Source organism: Manacus candei, unplaced genomic scaffold (assembly GCF_025592945.1).
Source record: "Manacus candei isolate 608988 ecotype Guabito, Panama unplaced genomic scaffold, ASM2559294v1 h1tg000298l, whole genome shotgun sequence".
NCBI classification, from domain to species: domain Eukaryota; kingdom Metazoa; phylum Chordata; class Aves; order Passeriformes; family Pipridae; genus Manacus; species Manacus candei.
The window spans coordinates 1-15,991 of NW_026138346.1; the positions used below are offsets into that span (position 1 = coordinate 1).

Sequence of the window (15,991 nt, forward strand, 5' to 3'; positions counted from 1 at the left end):
CCCAGAGACCTGAGAGACCCCCCCCGGACAGGGCCCTGGGGGCAAAGAATGGGGGTCAGGGACACGAGGGACCCCCAGAGACCCCCCAGAGACCTGAGAGACCCCCAGAGACCCGAGGGACCCCCCCAGAGACCTGAGAGACCCCCCAGAGACCCCCCCAGAGACCTGAGAGACCCCCCCAGAGACCTGAGAGACCCCCCCAGAGACCCCCCAGAGACCTGAGAGACCCCCAGAGACCCGAGGGACTCCCCCGGACAGGGCCCTGGGGGCAACCAACGGGGGTCAGGGACACGAGGGGACCCCCAGAGACCCCCCCAGAGACCTGAGAGACCCCCAGAGACCCCCCAGAGACCTGAGAGACCCCCAGAGACCCCCCCAGAGACCTGAGAGACCCCCCAGAGACCTGAGAGAACCCCCAGAGACCTGAGAGACCCCCCCAGACAGGGCCCTGGGGGCAAAGAACGGGGGTCACGGACACGAGGGACCCCCAGAGACCTGAGAGACCCCCCAGAGACCTGAGAGACCCCCCCTGGACAGGGCCCTGGGGGCAAAGAACGGGGGTCAGAGACATGAGGGACCCCCAGAGACCCCCCCAGAGCCCAGAGGGACCCCCCAGAGACCCCCCCAGAGACCCGAGAGAGCCCCCAGAGCCCTGAGAGACCCCCCCAGAGCGACCCCCCCAAACCCCGAGAGACCCCCTAGACCCTTGAGATAACCCCCCAGAGCCCTGAGAGACCCCCCCAGAGCCCTGAGACCCCCCAAACCCCTCGTGCCGGGGGGTGCTGGGGGGGGCAGGATGGTCCTGGAGCCCTTCAGGGACCCCCAGACTCCCCCAGACCCCTGGACCGGCCCAGGGAGTGGGGCAGGGCCAGCCCAGACCCTCTCAGGACCCCCAACCCCCCCATAGCTGTGTGTGGGGTGGGGCAGGCCATCCCAGACCCCCCCCAGACCCCCCCAGGACCCCCAAGCCCCCCGTACCTGTGCGTGGAGTGGGGCAGGGCCATCCCAGACCCCCATAAACCCCCCTTAGGGACCCCCAGACCCCCCATACCTGTGTGTGGAGTGGGGCAGGGCCATCCCCGCCACATAAATCCCGATCAGGGCCATCCCAGACCCCCAAACCCCTCTAGGGACCCCCAACCCCCCGTACCTGTGCGTGGAGTGGGGCAGGGCATCCCAGCCACCTAGATCCCGATCAGGGCCAGCCCCCAGCCCCCCTTAGGGACCCCCAGGACCCCCAAGCCCCCCATACCTGTGCGTGGAGTGGGGCAGGGCCATCCCAGACCCCCATAAACCCCCCTTAGGGACCCCCAAGCCCCCCGTACCTGTGTGTGGAGTGGGGCAGGGCCATCCCCGCCACGTAGATCCCGATCAGGGCCATCCCAGACCCCCATAAACCCCCCCAAACCCCCCCAATCCCCCGTACCTGTGTGTGGAGTGGGGCAGGGCCATCCCCGCCACGTAGATCCCGATCAGGGCCAGCCCCCAGCCCCCCTTAGGGACCCCCAGGACCCCTTAGGGACCCCCGTACCTGTGCGTGGAGTGGGGCAGGGCCATCCCCGCCACGTAGATCCCGATCAGGGCCATCCCAGACCCCCATAAACCCCCCCAAACCCCCCCAAGCCCCCCGTACCTGTGCGTGGAGTGGGGCAGGGCCATCCCCGCCACATAAATCCCGATCAGGGCCATCCCAGACCCCCATAAACCCCCCTTAGGGACCCCCAGGACCCCCGTACCTGTGCGTGGAGTGGGGCAGGGCCATCCCCGCCACGTAGATCCCGATCAGGGCCAGCACCACGGCCTCGGCCTCGCCCACCGGGAAGTGCTGGGTGGCCACGGCCTGGCCCCGCACGGGCAGCAGGTACAGGGCGGCCCCCGCGCCCCCCGACACCACCACGGGGGGCACCAGGGACAGCAGGGACCCCCCCCCGCGCCTGGGGGCACAGGGCATGGTCAGGGAGGGGGCACTCAGGGGGGAGCGGGGGGGGACAGGGGTCGGGGGGGGGTCCCAGGGGTGAGATCAGGGGTCCCAGGGGTGAGATCAGGGGTGTCAGGGGTCGGGGTGGGGTCCCAGGGGTCGGGGTGGGGGTCCCAGGGGTGAGATCAGGGGTGTCAGGGGTCGGGTCGGGGGTCCCATAGGGGATGGGGGGGTCCCAGGGGTCAGGGTGGGGTCCCAGGGGTCGGGTCAGGGTCCCAGGGGTGAGATCAGGGGTCCCAGAGGTCAGGGTGGGGTCTCAGGGGTCAGGATGGGGGTCCCAGGGGTGAGATCAGGGGTGTCAGGGGTCGGGGAGGGGTCCCTGGGATGAGATCAGGGTGAGATCAGGGGTCCCAGGGGTCAGGGTGGGGTCTCAGGGGTCAGGATGGGGGTCCCAGGGGTGAGATCAGGGGTGTCAGGGGTTGGGGAGGGGTCCCTGGGATGAGATCAGGGGTGAGATCAGGGGTCCCAGGGGTCAGGGTGGGGTCTCAGGGGTCGGGGTGGGGCTCCCAGGGGTGAGATCAGGGGTGTCAGGGTGAGAGTGGGGCTCCCAGGGGTGAGATCAGGGGTGAGATCAGGGGTCCCAGGGGTGAGATCAGGGGTCCCAGGGGTCAGGGTGGGGTCTCAGGGGTCAGGGTGGGGGTCCCATAGGGGATGGGGGGTCCCATAGGGGATGGGGGCTCCCAGGGGTCAGGATGGGGGTCCCAGAGGGGATGGGGGTCCCATAGGGGATGGGGGGTTCCCAGGGGTCAGGATGGGGTCCCAGGGGTTGGGGAGGGGTCCCAGGGGTCAGGATGGGGGTCCCATAGGGGATGGGGGGTCCCAGGGGTCAGGATGGGGGTCCCAGGGGTCAGGGTGGGGGTCCCAGGGGTGAGATCAGGGGTCCCAGAGAGGATGGGGGGTCCCAGGGGTGGGGGTCCCAGAGGGGATGGGGGGGTCCCAGGGATCAGGATGGGGGTCCCAAAGGGGATGGGGGGTCTCAGAGGTCAGGGTGGAGGTCCCAAAGGGGATGGGGGGTTCCCAGGGGTCAGGGTGGGGGTCCCAGGGGTCAGGGTGGGGGTCTCAGAGGTCAGGGTGGGGGTCCCAAAGGGGATGGGGGGCTCCCAGGGGTGAGATCAGGGGTCCCAGGGGTCAGGGTGGGGTCCCAGGGGGTCTGGGGTCTCCTCACCTCCCCGGGGGGGGGGGTCCCCGTCCCCCTCAGCCCCCCCCCTCGCTCCGGCTCAGCCGCATCCACAGGTCCAGGGCGTGGGGGGGGGTCAAGGAAAAGACCAGGACACTGGACCCCCCCAGAACCCCCCAGGTCCCCCCCAGGCCCCCCCCCAGACCCCCCTTGGGACCCCCCAGACCCCCCTTGGGACCCCCCAGGCCCCCCTTGGGACCCCCAATTACCCCCTTCTTGTCCCCCAATCGCCCCCTTGTCTCAACACTCCCCCCCCGGCTCCCAAATTCCCCAATTCCCTTTTTCCCCCCCCTCAATTCTCTCCTCCTGACCCCCAAACCCCCCCTTTTCCCCCCCAGTTCCCCCTTCTCACCTCCCAGTCCCCCCCAAACCCCCCCCTTTTCCCCCCCAGTTCCCCCTTCTCACCTCCCAGTCCCCCCCAAATTCCCCCAATCCCCCCTTTTTACCCCCCAAACATCCCCTTTTACCCCCCAATTCCCCCTTCTCACCTCCCAGTCCCCCCCAAATTCCCCCAATCCCCCCTTTTTACCCCCCAAACATCCCCTTTTACCCCCCAATTCCCCCTTCTCACCTCCCAGTCCCCCCCATTCCCCTCTTTTCCCCCCCATTTCCCCCCAATTCCTGCCCCAGGACCCCCCAGATCCCCCCAGGATATCCTGAGCCCCAGAATGAGCAGGATGAGCCCCAGGACCCCCCAGGACCCCCCCCCCAGGATATCCTGAGCCTGAGGACCAGCAGGATGAGCCCCAGAACACCCTCCAGAACCCCCCAGGACCCCCCAGATCCCTCCCAGGATATCCTGAGCCCCAGAATGAGCAGGATGAGCCCCAGGACCCCCCCCGGACCCCTCCCAGGATATCCTGAGCCCCAGGACCCCCCAGGACCCCCCAGCACCAGCAGGATGAGCCCCAGAACATCCCCCAGGACCCCCCTCCCCAGGATATCCTGAGCCCCAGGACGAGCAGGATGAGGCCCAGGGCGGGCATGCAGGACCCCCCAGGAGCCCCCCAGGATATCCTGAGCCCCAGCACCAGCAGGATGAGCCCCAGGACCCCCCAGATCCCCCCCAGGACCCCCCAGGACCCCCCCCAGGATATCCTGAGCCCCAGGACGAGCAGGATGAGGCCCAGGATGAGCCCCAGAACCTCCCAGATCCCCCCCCAGGACCCCCCAGACCCCTCCCCAGGATATCCTGAGTGCCAGCACGAGCAGGATGAGGCCCAGGACGAGCAGGATGACCCCCAGGACCCCCCAGATCCCCCCCAGGATATCCTGAGCCCCAGCACCAGCAGGATGAGGCCCAGGACCCCCCAGATCCCCCCCCAGCACCCCCCCAGGATATCCTGAGCCCCAGGACGAGCAGGATGAGGCCCAGGATGAGCCCCAGAACCCCCCAGATCCCCCCCCAGGACCCCCCAGGACCCCCCCAGGATATCCTGAGCGCCAGCACCAGCAGGATGAGGCCCAGGATGAGCCCCAGGACCCCCCAGGACCCCCCAGATCCCCCCCCAGGACCCCCCAGACCCCCCCCAGGATATCCTGAGCGCCAGCACGAGCAGGATGAGGCCCAGGGCGGGCATGTAGGAGCCGATGGAGACGAACCTGGCGAGGGAGGGCAGCAGGTACAGGAAGTAGGACTGGTGCAGCCGCTCCAGGAGGTTGTTCAGCTTCCGGAACATTCCCTCCAGGTCCTGGCAACGGCAGCGGGGTCAGGGGAGACCCCCACACACACACAGCCCCCTGTCCTGGGGAGGGACCCCCCAGTGTCCCCCCAGTGTCCCCTGGGCACCCCCCAGCCCGGGCAGGGACCCCAGAGCTTCTGGAACGTTCAGCTTCCAGAACATTCCCTGCAGGGTCCTGGCAACGGCAGCGGGGTCAGGGGAGACCCCCCACACACACACAGCCCCCTGTCCGGGGAGGGACCCCCCAGTGTCCCCTGGGCACCCCCCCTGTGTCCCCTGGGCACCCCCCAGCCCGGGCAGGGACCCCAGAGCTTCTGGGACGTTCAGCTTCCAGAACATTCCCTGCAGGGTCCTGGCAATGGGAGTGGGGTCAGGGGAGACCCCCCCACACACACACAGACCCCTGTTTGGGGGAGGGACCCCCCCAGTGTCCCCCCAGTGTCCCCCCAGTGTCCCCCCAGCCCGGGCAGGGACCCCAGAGCTGCTCCAGGGGGTTGTTCAGCTTCTGGAACGTTCCCTGCAGGGTGCTGGGAATGGGGCAGGGGAAGGGGAGAGACCCCCCAAGCCCCCCCCAGGACCCCCCAAACACCCCCAGGACCCCCCAAGCATCCCCAGGACACCCCAAACACTGCCAGGACCCCCCAACCCCCCCCCAGGACCCCCCAATCATCCCCAGGACCCCCTAAGCATCCCCAGGATCCCAAGCCCCCCCAGGACATCCCAAACATCCCCAGGACCCCCCAAACACCCCCCAGAACCCAGCCAGGACCCAGACACCCCCAGACTCCTCCCAGCCCCCCCAGACACCCCCAGGACACCCCCCAAGACACCTCCAAGACACCCAGGCCCCCCCAGCCCACCTGCCCAGCGCCCCCAGGTCGAACTTGTGCTGCCTGAAGCTGTTGATGCCCCGCAGGGTCAGGGACCCCCCAGACCCCCCCAGGACCCCCCAGACCCCCCCAGACCCCCTCAGGACCCCCCCAGACCCCCCCCAGGCCCCCCCAGCCCACCTGCCCAGCGCCCCCAGGTCGAACTTGTGCTGCCTGAAGCTGTTGATGCCCCGCAGGGTCAGGGACCCCCCAGGACCCCCCAAACACCCCCCAGACACCCCCAGACCCCCCCAGACCCCCCCAGGCCCCCCCAGGCCCCCCCAGGCCCCCCAGCCCACCTGCCCAGCGCCCCCAGGTCGAACTTGTGCTGCCTGAAGCTGTTGATGCCCCGCAGGGTCAGGGACCCCCCAGACCCCCCAGACACCCCCAGGACCCCCCAGACCCCCCCAAACACCCCCAGGACCCCCCCAGGCCCCCCCAGACCCCCCCAGGCCCCCCCAGGCCCCCCAGCCCACCTGCCCAGCGCCCCCAGGTCGAACTTGTGCTGCCTGAAGCTGTTGATGCCCCGCAGGGTCAGGGACCCCCCAGGACCCCCCAAACACCCCCCAGACACCCCCAGACCCCCCCAGGACCCCCCCAGGCCCCCCCAGGCCCCCCCAGGCCCCCCAGCCCACCTGCCCAGCGCCCCCAGGTCGAACTTGTGCTGCCTGAAGCTGTTGATGCCCCGCAGGGTCAGGGACCCCCCAGACCCCCCAGACACCCCCAGGACCCCCCAGACCCCCCCAAACACCCCCAGGACCCCCCCAGGCCCCCCCAGACCCCCCCAGGCCCCCCCAGGCCCCCCAGCCCACCTGCCCAGCGCCCCCAGGTCGAACTTGTGCTGCCTGAAGCTGTTGATGCCCCGCAGGGTCAGGGCCTCCACCCTGAAGCGCAGGAAGAGCCCGTGGGCCCCCCCGGGCCCCCCCCCGGCCTGGCCCAGCACCATCAGCCCCAGGGTCTGCAGGCTCTGCCCGTAGCCCGGCCCCGAGGGGCCCTCCGGGGGGGGCAGCTGGGGGGGGACAGGGCAAAAAAAGGGGGGACAAGGGAGGGGGGGGTCACCCGGGCAGCCCCCGTGCCAGGGAGGGACAGCACAGGGACCCCCCCACCCCGGGGGGAGAGACCCCCACAACCCCAAACACCCAGGGGGAGACCCCCCCACCATAACCCCCCATCCCAATGAGAGACCCCCCAATAACCCCCCACCCCACAGAGACCCCCCAGTAACCCCCCATCCCACAGAGAGACCCCCCAATAACCCCCCACCCCAGAGACCCCCCCCACCATAATCCCCCACCCCAGGGGAAGACCCCCCAAACCCCAAACCCCAGGGGGAGACCCCCCCACCATAAGCCCCCAGCCTGGGGGGAGAACCCCCCACAACCCCAAATCCTGAGGGGGAGACCCCCCAATAACCCCCCACCCCACAGAGATCCCCCTCAATAACCCCCCACCCAGGGGGAGACCCCCCACAACCCCAAACCCCGAGGGGGAGACCCCCCAATAAGCCCCCATCCCAATGAGAGACCCCCCAATAACCCCCCACCCCAGGGGGAGACCCCCCCAATAACCCCAAACCCCCAGGGGGAGACCCCCCTCCATAATGCCCCCCCCCCGAGGGAGACCCTCTGGTACCTCCCCACTTCAGTGGGGAGCCCCCCCAGCATCCCCCACCCCACAGAGAGACCCCCCAATAACCCCCCACCCCACAGAGAGACCCCCCAATAACCCCCCCACCTCACAGAGAGACCCCCCCTGGTACCCCCCTGCCCCAGGGACCCCTCCCTCAGTTCCCCCCCACCCCAAAGGGAGCCCCCCATGTCCCCCCAGTGCCCCCCAGCCCTGCCCAGACAGTCCCAGTGTCACCCAAAGGGACCCCCCTCAGCTCCCCCACCACCCTGGGGAAAGACCCCCCCAGAGCACCCCAAGCCCCCAGGGGGGGGGACCTCCAGCCCCCCCCAGAAGGACCCCCTGACTCCCCCCATGCCCCCCAGGGGTCAGGATGGGAGTCCCATAGGGATGGGGGGGTCCCAGAGGGGATGGGGGTCCCAAGGGTCAGGGTGGGGGTCCCATAGGGATGGGGGGGTCCCAGAGGGGATGGGGGTCCCAGGGGTCAGGGTGGGGGTCCCATAGGGATGGGGGGGGTCCCAGAGGGGATGGGGGTCTCAGGGGTCAGGATGGGGGTCCCAGGGGTCAGGGTGGGGGTCCCATAGGGGATGGGGGGTCCCAGAGGGGATGGGGGGGTCCCAGGGGTCAGGGTGGGGGTCCCATAGGGATGGGGGGGTCCCAGAGGGGATGGGGGGTCCCAAGGGTCAGGGTGGGGGTCCCATAGGGGATGGGGGTCCCAGAGGGGATGGGGGGTCCCGGGGGTCAGGATGGGGGTCCCATAGGGGATGGGGAGGTCCCAGGGGTCAGGGTGGGGGTCCCAGGGGGGTCTGGGGTCTCCTCACCTCCCCGGGGGGGGGGGGGGTCCCTGTCCCCCCCAGCATCAGGACGAGGTCCTGGGACCCCCCCCAGCACCCCCCAACGCCCCCAGGGAGGGTCCCCCCGGCCCCCCCCAACACAGAGGGGGTCCCCCCTGGCCCCCCCCGACCTCCACCTTGCCCTGCAGGGTGCAGAGCAGCCCCTTCTCCCAGCAGCAGGGGACCCCCCCAGCACCCCCCAACGCCCCCAGGGAGGGTCCCCCCGGCCCCCCCCAACACAGAGGGTGTCCCCCCGGCCCCCCCCAACACAGAGGGGGTCCCCCCTGGCCCCCACCTTTCCCTGGAGGGTGCAGAGCAGCCCGTTCTTCTGGCAGAAGGAGTGGAAGAGGTTGAGCAGGTCCAGGTTGGGCAGTTGCCCGTTCAGCCCCTCCACGGCCACGTCCACGCTGGTCACCACGTCCGTGCTCAGCTCCAGGGCCACCGCGGCCTGGATGGCCCCTGCCCGGCCCGGGGTGCCCCCCGACTGCACGTCTGGGGGGACAGACCCCCATCAGGGCACCCCCGGACATCTGGGACCCCCCCAGGACCCCCCAGCTCACAGCTCAGCCCCAGGGCTAGCACAGCCTGGATGGTCCATGCCCGGCCCGGGGTGCCCCCCGACTGCACGTCTGGGGGGGACAGACCCCCATCAGGGCACCCCGGACATGTGGGACCCCCATGGGACCCCCCCCTGGGACCCCCCAGGTCACAGCTCAGCTCCAGGGCCTGGATGGCCCCTGCCCGGTCCGGGGTGCCCCCCGACTGCACATCTGGGGGGGCAACACCCCTGACAGACCCTCCATGGTACCCCCGGGACCACCCCCGGGACCCCCCATGGGCACAGACCCCCCCCCGGGACCCCCCCCATGGACACAGAACCCCCCCAGGACCCCCCTGTCACTGCTGAGCTCCAGCCACGGTGCCCAGGATGGGCCCTGCCCCCCCAGTGCCCCCAGTCTCACCAGTAAGGGTGGCTCCCAGCACCCCCCAGTGCTCCCAGTGCTCCCAGTCTCACCAGTAAGGGTGGCTCCCAGCACCCCCCAGCCCCTCCCAGTGCCCCCAGTCTCACCAGTAAGGGTGGCTCCCAGCACCCCCCAGTGCTCCCAGTGCTCCCAGTCTCACCAGTAAGGTTCACATCATGGTACCCAGTCCCTCCCAGTCCCTCCCAGTGCTCCCAGTCTAACCAGTCAGGTTGACATCATGGTACCCTGTCAGTCCCAGTCCCTCCCAGCCCCTCCCAGTGCTCCCAGTCTCACCAGTCAGGTTCACATCATGGTACCCCCCCTCACCCCCAGTCCCTCCCAGTGCTCCCAGTCTCACCAGTCAGGTTGACATCATGGTACCCTGTCAGTCCCAGTCCCTCCCAGTCCCTCCCAGTGCCCCCAGTCTCACCAGTCAGGTTCCCATCATGGTACCCCCTCACCCCCAGTCCCTCCCAGCCCCTCCCAGTGCTCCCAGTCTCACCAGTCAGGTTGACATCATGGTACCCAGTCCCTCCCAGTCCCTCCCAGTGCTCCCAGTCTCACCAGTCAGGTTGACATCATGGTACCCTGTCAGTCCCAGTCCCTCCCAGTGCTCCCAGTCTCACCAGTCAGGTTCCCATCATGGTACCCAGTCCCTCCCAGTGCTCCCAGTCTCACCAGTCAGGTTCCCATCATGGTACCCAGTCCCTCCCAGTCCCTCCCAGTGCCCCCAGTCTCACCAGTCAGGTTGACATCATGGTACCCCCCCTCACCCCCAGTCCCTCCCAGTGCTCCCAGTCTCACCAGTCAGGTTGACATCATGGTACCCAGTCCCTCCAGTGCCCCCAGTCTCACCAGTCAGGTTCACATCATGGTACCCAGTCCCTCCCAGTCCCTCCCAGTGCTCCCAGTCTCACCAGTCAGGTTCCCATCATGGTACCCAGTCCCTCCCAGTCCCTCCCAGTGCTCCCAGTCTCACCAGTCAGGTTCCCATCATGGTACCCTGTCAGTCCCAGTCCCTCCCAGTGCCCCCAGTCTCACCAGTCAGGTTGACATCATGGTACCCAGTCCCTCCCAGTGCCCCCAGTCTCACCAGTCAGGTTCACATCATGGTACCCTGTCAGTCCCAGTCCCTCCCAGTGCTCCCAGTCTCACCAGTCAGGTTCCCATCATGGTACCCTGTCAGTCCCAGTCCCTCCCAGTGCCCCCAGTCTCACCAGTCAGGTTCCCATCATGGTACCCTGTCAGTCCCAGTCCCTCCCAGTGCCCCCAGTCTCACCAGTCAGGTTGACATCATGGTACCCAGTCCCTCCCAGTCCCTCCCAGTGCTCCCAGTCTCACCAGTCAGGTTCCCATCATGGTACCCAGTCCCTCCCAGTCCCTCCCAGTGCTCCCAGTCTCACCAGTCAGGTTCCCATCATGGTACCCTGTCAGTCCCAGTCCCTCCCAGTGCTCCCAGTCTCACCAGTCAGGTTCCCATCATGGTACCCTGTCAGTCCCAGTCCCTCCCAGTGCCCCCAGTCTCACCAGTCAGGTTGACATCATGGTACCCTGTCAGTCCCAGTCCCTCCCAGTGCCCCCAGTCTCACCAGTCAGGTTCCCATCATGGTACCCTGTCAGTCCCAGTCCCTCCCAGTGCCCCCAGTCTCACCAGTCAGGTTGACATCATGGTATGCCTCCAGCCAGGCCTGGGTGCCCACCAGGTCGTGCTCAGTGACCAGGAAAATGATGTCCTTGGCCCAGTAGATCTGGCCTGGGGGGTAACTGGGCTGCTGGGGGTGTACTGGGAGGGGCCCAGTGCAGCCCAGCACGCTCCAGTCCGTGCCCAGTGGGACCCCTGGCAGTGCTGCCCCCCCCCCGGGTGCCCTTCACTCCCACCCCTCACACTCCCCCTGGGCAGGGGCCCCCAGGGCACAGGGACCCCCCAGCTCCCCAGGGACCCCCCAAGGATGCCCCCCCAGCTTCCCAGGGACCCTCAGGGTGCCCCCCCAGCCCAGGTGACCCCCTCAGGGTGCCCCCCCAGCCCAGATGACCCCTCAGCTCCCCAGAAACCCCCCAGGGTGCCCCCCCAGCTTCCCAGGGACCCTCAGGGTGCCCCCCCAGCCCAGGTGACCCCTCAGCTCCCCCAGGGACCCCCCAAGATGCCCCCTCAGCCCCCAGGGACCCCCCAGCTAACCAGGGACCCCCAGGGTGCCCCCCCAGCCCAGGTGACCCCCCAGGGTGCCTCCCCAGCCCAGGTGACCCCTCAGCTCCCCAGGGACCCCCCAAGATGCCCCCTCAGCCCCCCAGGGACCCCCCAGCTCCCCCAGGGACCCCCAGGGTGTCCCCCCAGCCCAGGATGCCCCCCCAGCTCCCCCAGGGACCCCCAGGGTGTCCCCCCAGCGCAGGATGCCCCCCCAGCCCCCCAGGGACCCCCAAGGTGCCCCCCCAGCCCAGGATGACCCCTCAGCTCCCCAGGGCCCCCCAAGCTGCCCCCTCAGCCCCCCCGAGACCCCCAAGCTGCCCCCTCAGCCCCCCAGAGACCCCCAGGGTGCCCCCCCAGCTCCCCAGGGACCCCCAAGGTGCCCCCCCAGCCCAGGTGACCCCTCAGCTCCCCCAGAGACCCCCCAAGATGCACCCCCAGCCCCCCAGGGTGCCCCTCCAGCTCCCCCAAGGATCATCCCAGGGTATCTCTGTCCCCCGTGGGACCCCCCCCGTGCCCCCCCTGCCCCCCCCCCGCCCCTGGCCCCCTGCCCACCCCTGAAGTAGCCGGCCAGGGCGAGCAGCAGCCCCACGGCCTGGTTGTTCCGGGTGCCCTCGGGCAGGGGCACGAGCAGCACCAGGGCCTCGGTGCTGGCGGCGCGGGGGGCCCGCAGGATCCCGTACACGTTGGTGCCCCGCACCAGCTGGGGGGCACGGGGGGGTCAGGGGGGGTCACGGCCCCTCGGGGGGGGTCACAGCCCCTCGGGGGGGGTCACAGCCCCTCGGGGACACCCCCTGCCAGCCCCGGGGGGCTGGGGACTCACAGCACCCCCAGGGACCCCCTCAGCCCCAGGTAGCCCCCAGCCCCCTGCCCAGCACAGCCCCAGCCCCTCAGGGGACCCCCATCACCCTCAGGGACCCCCCCCGGCCCCAGGGACCCCCCCAGCCCCCTGCCCAGCACAGCCCCAGCCCCTCAGGGGACCCCCATCACCCCCAGGGGACCCACAGCACCCCCAGGGACCCCCCAGCCCCAGGGACCCCCCCAGTCCCTGCCCAGCACAGCCCCAGCCCCTCAGGGGACCCCCATCACCTCAAGGGACCCTCAGGTCTCCAGGTGCCCCCCATGGCAGGGTGACCACCAACCCCCCATCACCCCAGGGCCCTCCCATCCCAGGTGACCAGCAGCCCTCCAGAGGACCCCCCATCGCCTCAGGGGACCCCCCATCCCAGGTACCCCCCCATGGCAGGTGACCACCAGCCCCCCAGAGGACCCCCCAGCCCCCAGGGGACCCCCACCACCCCCAGAGGACCCCCCATCACCTCAGGAACCCCCCCATCACCCCAGGGGACCCCCCATCCCAAGTGACCCCCATGGCAGGTGACCATCACCACCCAGGACACCCCCCAGCCCCCAGGGGACCCCCATCACCCCAGGGGACCCCCACCACCCCAGGGGTCCCCCACCACCCCAGGGTACTCCCCAGGGGCTCAGGTGCCCCCCAGGACCCCCCCGTGCCCCCCCGGGGGTCCCCCACTGACGTATCTCTCGTGGGCCTCGTCGGGGAAGGGCAGGGTCCTGGAGAAGGGCTGGCGATGGACCTCCAGCCCCAGGGACCACATGGTCTGGGACAGCCACGCCACCGGCAGCCCCCTGCCCGGGGGGGGGACATTGGGGTCAGGGACACACCTGGGACAGCCCCCCAACCCATAGGGACAGCCCCCAACCCACAGGGACAGACCCCCAACCCACAGGGACAGCCCCCCAACCCACAGGGACAGCCCCCTGCCCGGGGGGGGGGAAACTGGGGTCAGGGACACACCTGGGACAGCCCCCGGGACAGCCCCCAACCCACAGGGACAGCCCCCAACCCACAGGGACAGCCACGCCACCCACAGGGACACCCCCCAACCCACAGGGACAGCCCCCTGCCCGGGGAGGGGGACATTGGGGTCAGGGACAGACCTGGGACAGCCCCCAACCCATAGGCACCTCCAGCCCCAGGGACCACATGGTCTGGGACAGCCACGCCACCGGCAGCCCCCTGCCCGGGGGGGACACTGGGGTCAGGGACACACCTGGGACAGCCCCCCAACCCACAGGGACACACCTGGGACAGCCCCCAACCCACAGGGTCAGCCCCCAACCCACAGGGACAGCCCCCTGACCGAGGGGGGGACATTGGGGTCAGGGACACACCCGGGACAGCCCCCGGGACAGCCCCCAACCCACAGGGACCTCCAGCCCCAGGGACCACATGGTCTGGGACAGCCACGCCACCGGCAGCCCCCTGCCCGGGGGGGGACACTGGGGTCAGGGACACCCCCAAACCCCAGGGACAGCCCCCTGACCGGGGGGGGGACAGCAGGGTCAGGGACAGCCCCCGGGACACCCTCCAACCCACAGGGACAGCCCCCTACCCGAGGGGGGACATTGGGGTCAGGGACACACCTGGGACAGCCCCGAACCCCAGGGACAGCCCCCCAACCCCCCCGGGGGCTCACCCCGCTCTCTTCCTGTGCCCCCCGAAGTCGCGGGCGTAGCCGAGGGCGCGGCCGCCCAGGTCGGACCCCTCCTCCACCATGGTGGAGCCCATGGCGTTCTCCGACAGGTACGTGCGGGGGGCCAGCGCGGGCAGCAGCAGGAACCAGCACAGCCCCCCCAGGTAGCTCAGCACGCTGGGCAGGGGGGGCACGGGGGGGTCAGGGGGGGTCCTGAACCCTTCTGAGCCCCCCAAACCTCCCCAGACACCCCAAACCCCCCTGAGCCCCCCAAACCCCCCTGGGTATGTGGGGGGCAGGAACCAGCACAAGCCCCCCCAGGTAGCTCAGCACGCTGGGCAGGGGGGCACGGGGGGGTCAGGGGGGGTCCTGAACCCTCCCTGAGCTCCCCAAACCTCCCCAGACACCCCAAACCCCCCTGAGCCCCCCAAACCCCCCCAAACCCCCCTGGGTATGTGAGGGGCAGGAACCAGCACAGCCCCCCCAGGTAGCTCAGCACGCTGGGCAGGGGGGGTACGGGGGGGTCAGGGGGGGTCCTGAACCCTCCCTGAGCCCCCCAAACCTCCCTGAGCCCCCCAAACCCCCCCAAACCCCCCTGGGTATGTGGGGGGCAGGAACCAGCACAGCCCCCCCAGGTAGCTCAGCACGCTGGGCAAGGGGGGCACGGGGGGGTCAGGGGGGGTCCCAAACCCTCTCTGAGCTCCCCAAACCTCCCCAGACACCCCAAACCCCCCTGGGTATGTGAGGGGCAGGAACCAGCACAGCCCCCCCAGGTAGCTCAGCACGCTGGGCAGGGGGGCACGGGGGGGTCAGGGAGGGTCCCGAACCCTTCTGAGCCCCCCAAACCTCCCCAGACACCCCAAACCCCCCTGAGCCCCCAAAACCCCTCTGATCCCCCCCAGCCCCAAGAGACAACTCAACAGATTGGGGGGGCACGGGGAGGGCCAGGGGGGACCATCCCAAATCGTCCTGAGCCCCCCAAACCCCCCTGAGTCCCCCCAAATCCTCCTGTGTCCCCCCCAAACCTCCCCAGACACCCCAAAACAACCCTGAGCTCTCCCAGTCCCCCCAGGTAGCTCAGCACACTGGGCAGGGGGCACGGGGGGGTCAGGGGGGATCCCAAACCCTCCCTGAGCCCCCCAAAACCTCCCTGAGCCCCCCAAATCCTCCTGTGTCCCCCAAACCTCCCCAGACACCCCAAAACAACCCCGAGCTCTCCCAGCCCACTGGGCGGGGGAGGAGGGGGTCAGGGGCACCCCCAAATCTCCTCCCGCCCCCCCCCAAGCCCCCCCTGAGCCCCCCAAAGCCCCCCAAGCCCCCCACTCACCAGAGGGGGGTGTTGAGCCGCAGCACCAGCCGGGCCAGCGCCCGCCGGCACTGGGGGTCCGACAGCAGCCCCATGGGGGGGCCGGGGGGTTTTGGGGGGTCTGGGGGGGGGGACAGGGGGTCAACTGGCATGAGGGGGGAACCAGGGGTGCCCCTGACCCAGCCGGGACCCCCCGGCCCGCCATGATCCCACCCTGGCCCTGCCCCACAGACCCACCCACGGCCCCCTCCCCACCCCACAGACCCTCCCACAGACCCACCTACAGCCCCCTCCCCACCCCACAGCCCCCTCCCCACCCCACTCGGGAACCCCCCGACCACTCCCTGGACCCCACAGAGCCCCCTCCTCACCCCACAGACCCCACAGCCCCCTCCCCACCCCACTCAGGAACCCCCCCGACCACTCCCTGGACCCCACAGAGCCCCCTCCTCACCCCACAGCCCCCTCCCCACCCCACTCAGGAACCCCCCACCACCACTCCCTGGACCCCACAGAGCCCCCTCTCCACCCCATAGACCCCACCACCCCGTCCCTGCCCCACAGACCCTCCTCACCCCACAGACCCTTCCACAGCCCCCTCCTCACCCCACAGCCCCCTCCCCACCCCACAGACCCTCCCACAGCCCCCTCCTCACCCCACAGCCCCCTCCCCACCCCACAGACCCTCCCACAGCCCCCTCCCCACCCCACAGCCCCCCAAGGCCCAGCCCTTGCCCCACCACCCCACGGCCCTATCCCGCGTTCCCCCCGCACCCCGCGGCCCCACACGGGCCCGACCCTGCTCCCCCGCCCCTCTCTGACCCCCCCAACCCCCTCAAGACCCCCCAAAACCTCCCAAAAACCTCCCAACCCCCCCC

At 70.3% G+C, this 15,991-nt stretch overlaps 1 protein-coding gene and 2 long non-coding RNA genes across 4 annotated transcripts; 2 read left to right on the plus strand and 1 right to left on the minus strand.

The window, feature by feature from the left end:
- Positions 1 to 9: 9 nt before the first annotated feature.
- On the minus strand, positions 10 to 15,234 carry GPAA1 (glycosylphosphatidylinositol anchor attachment 1; the record flags this gene model as incomplete). The annotated part of the gene is given in 11 exon segments (XM_051775440.1): positions 10 to 35; positions 1,737 to 1,934; positions 3,144 to 3,220; positions 4,694 to 4,846; positions 6,515 to 6,715; positions 8,461 to 8,657; positions 10,779 to 10,880; positions 11,865 to 12,012; positions 12,848 to 12,959; positions 13,811 to 13,984; positions 15,135 to 15,234. Coding segments are annotated over 11 exon segments (1,462 nt in total), but the record flags the coding sequence as incomplete, so codon positions are not given.
- On the plus strand, positions 9,393 to 10,622 carry LOC127464966 (uncharacterized). 2 transcript variants are annotated; one of them, XR_007901775.1, is made up of 3 exons: positions 9,393 to 9,428; positions 9,565 to 9,636; positions 10,600 to 10,622. It is a non-coding gene; the product is annotated as an uncharacterized LOC127464966 (long non-coding RNA). The 2 variants fall into 2 exon arrangements; XR_007901774.1 differs by lacking the exon at positions 10,600 to 10,622 and adding an exon at positions 10,538 to 10,560.
- On the plus strand, positions 9,741 to 10,497 carry LOC127464965 (uncharacterized). Its single transcript, XR_007901773.1, has 3 exons — positions 9,741 to 9,812; positions 10,228 to 10,289; positions 10,414 to 10,497. It is a non-coding gene; the product is annotated as an uncharacterized LOC127464965 (long non-coding RNA).
- Positions 15,235 to 15,991: the final 757 nt, after the last annotated feature.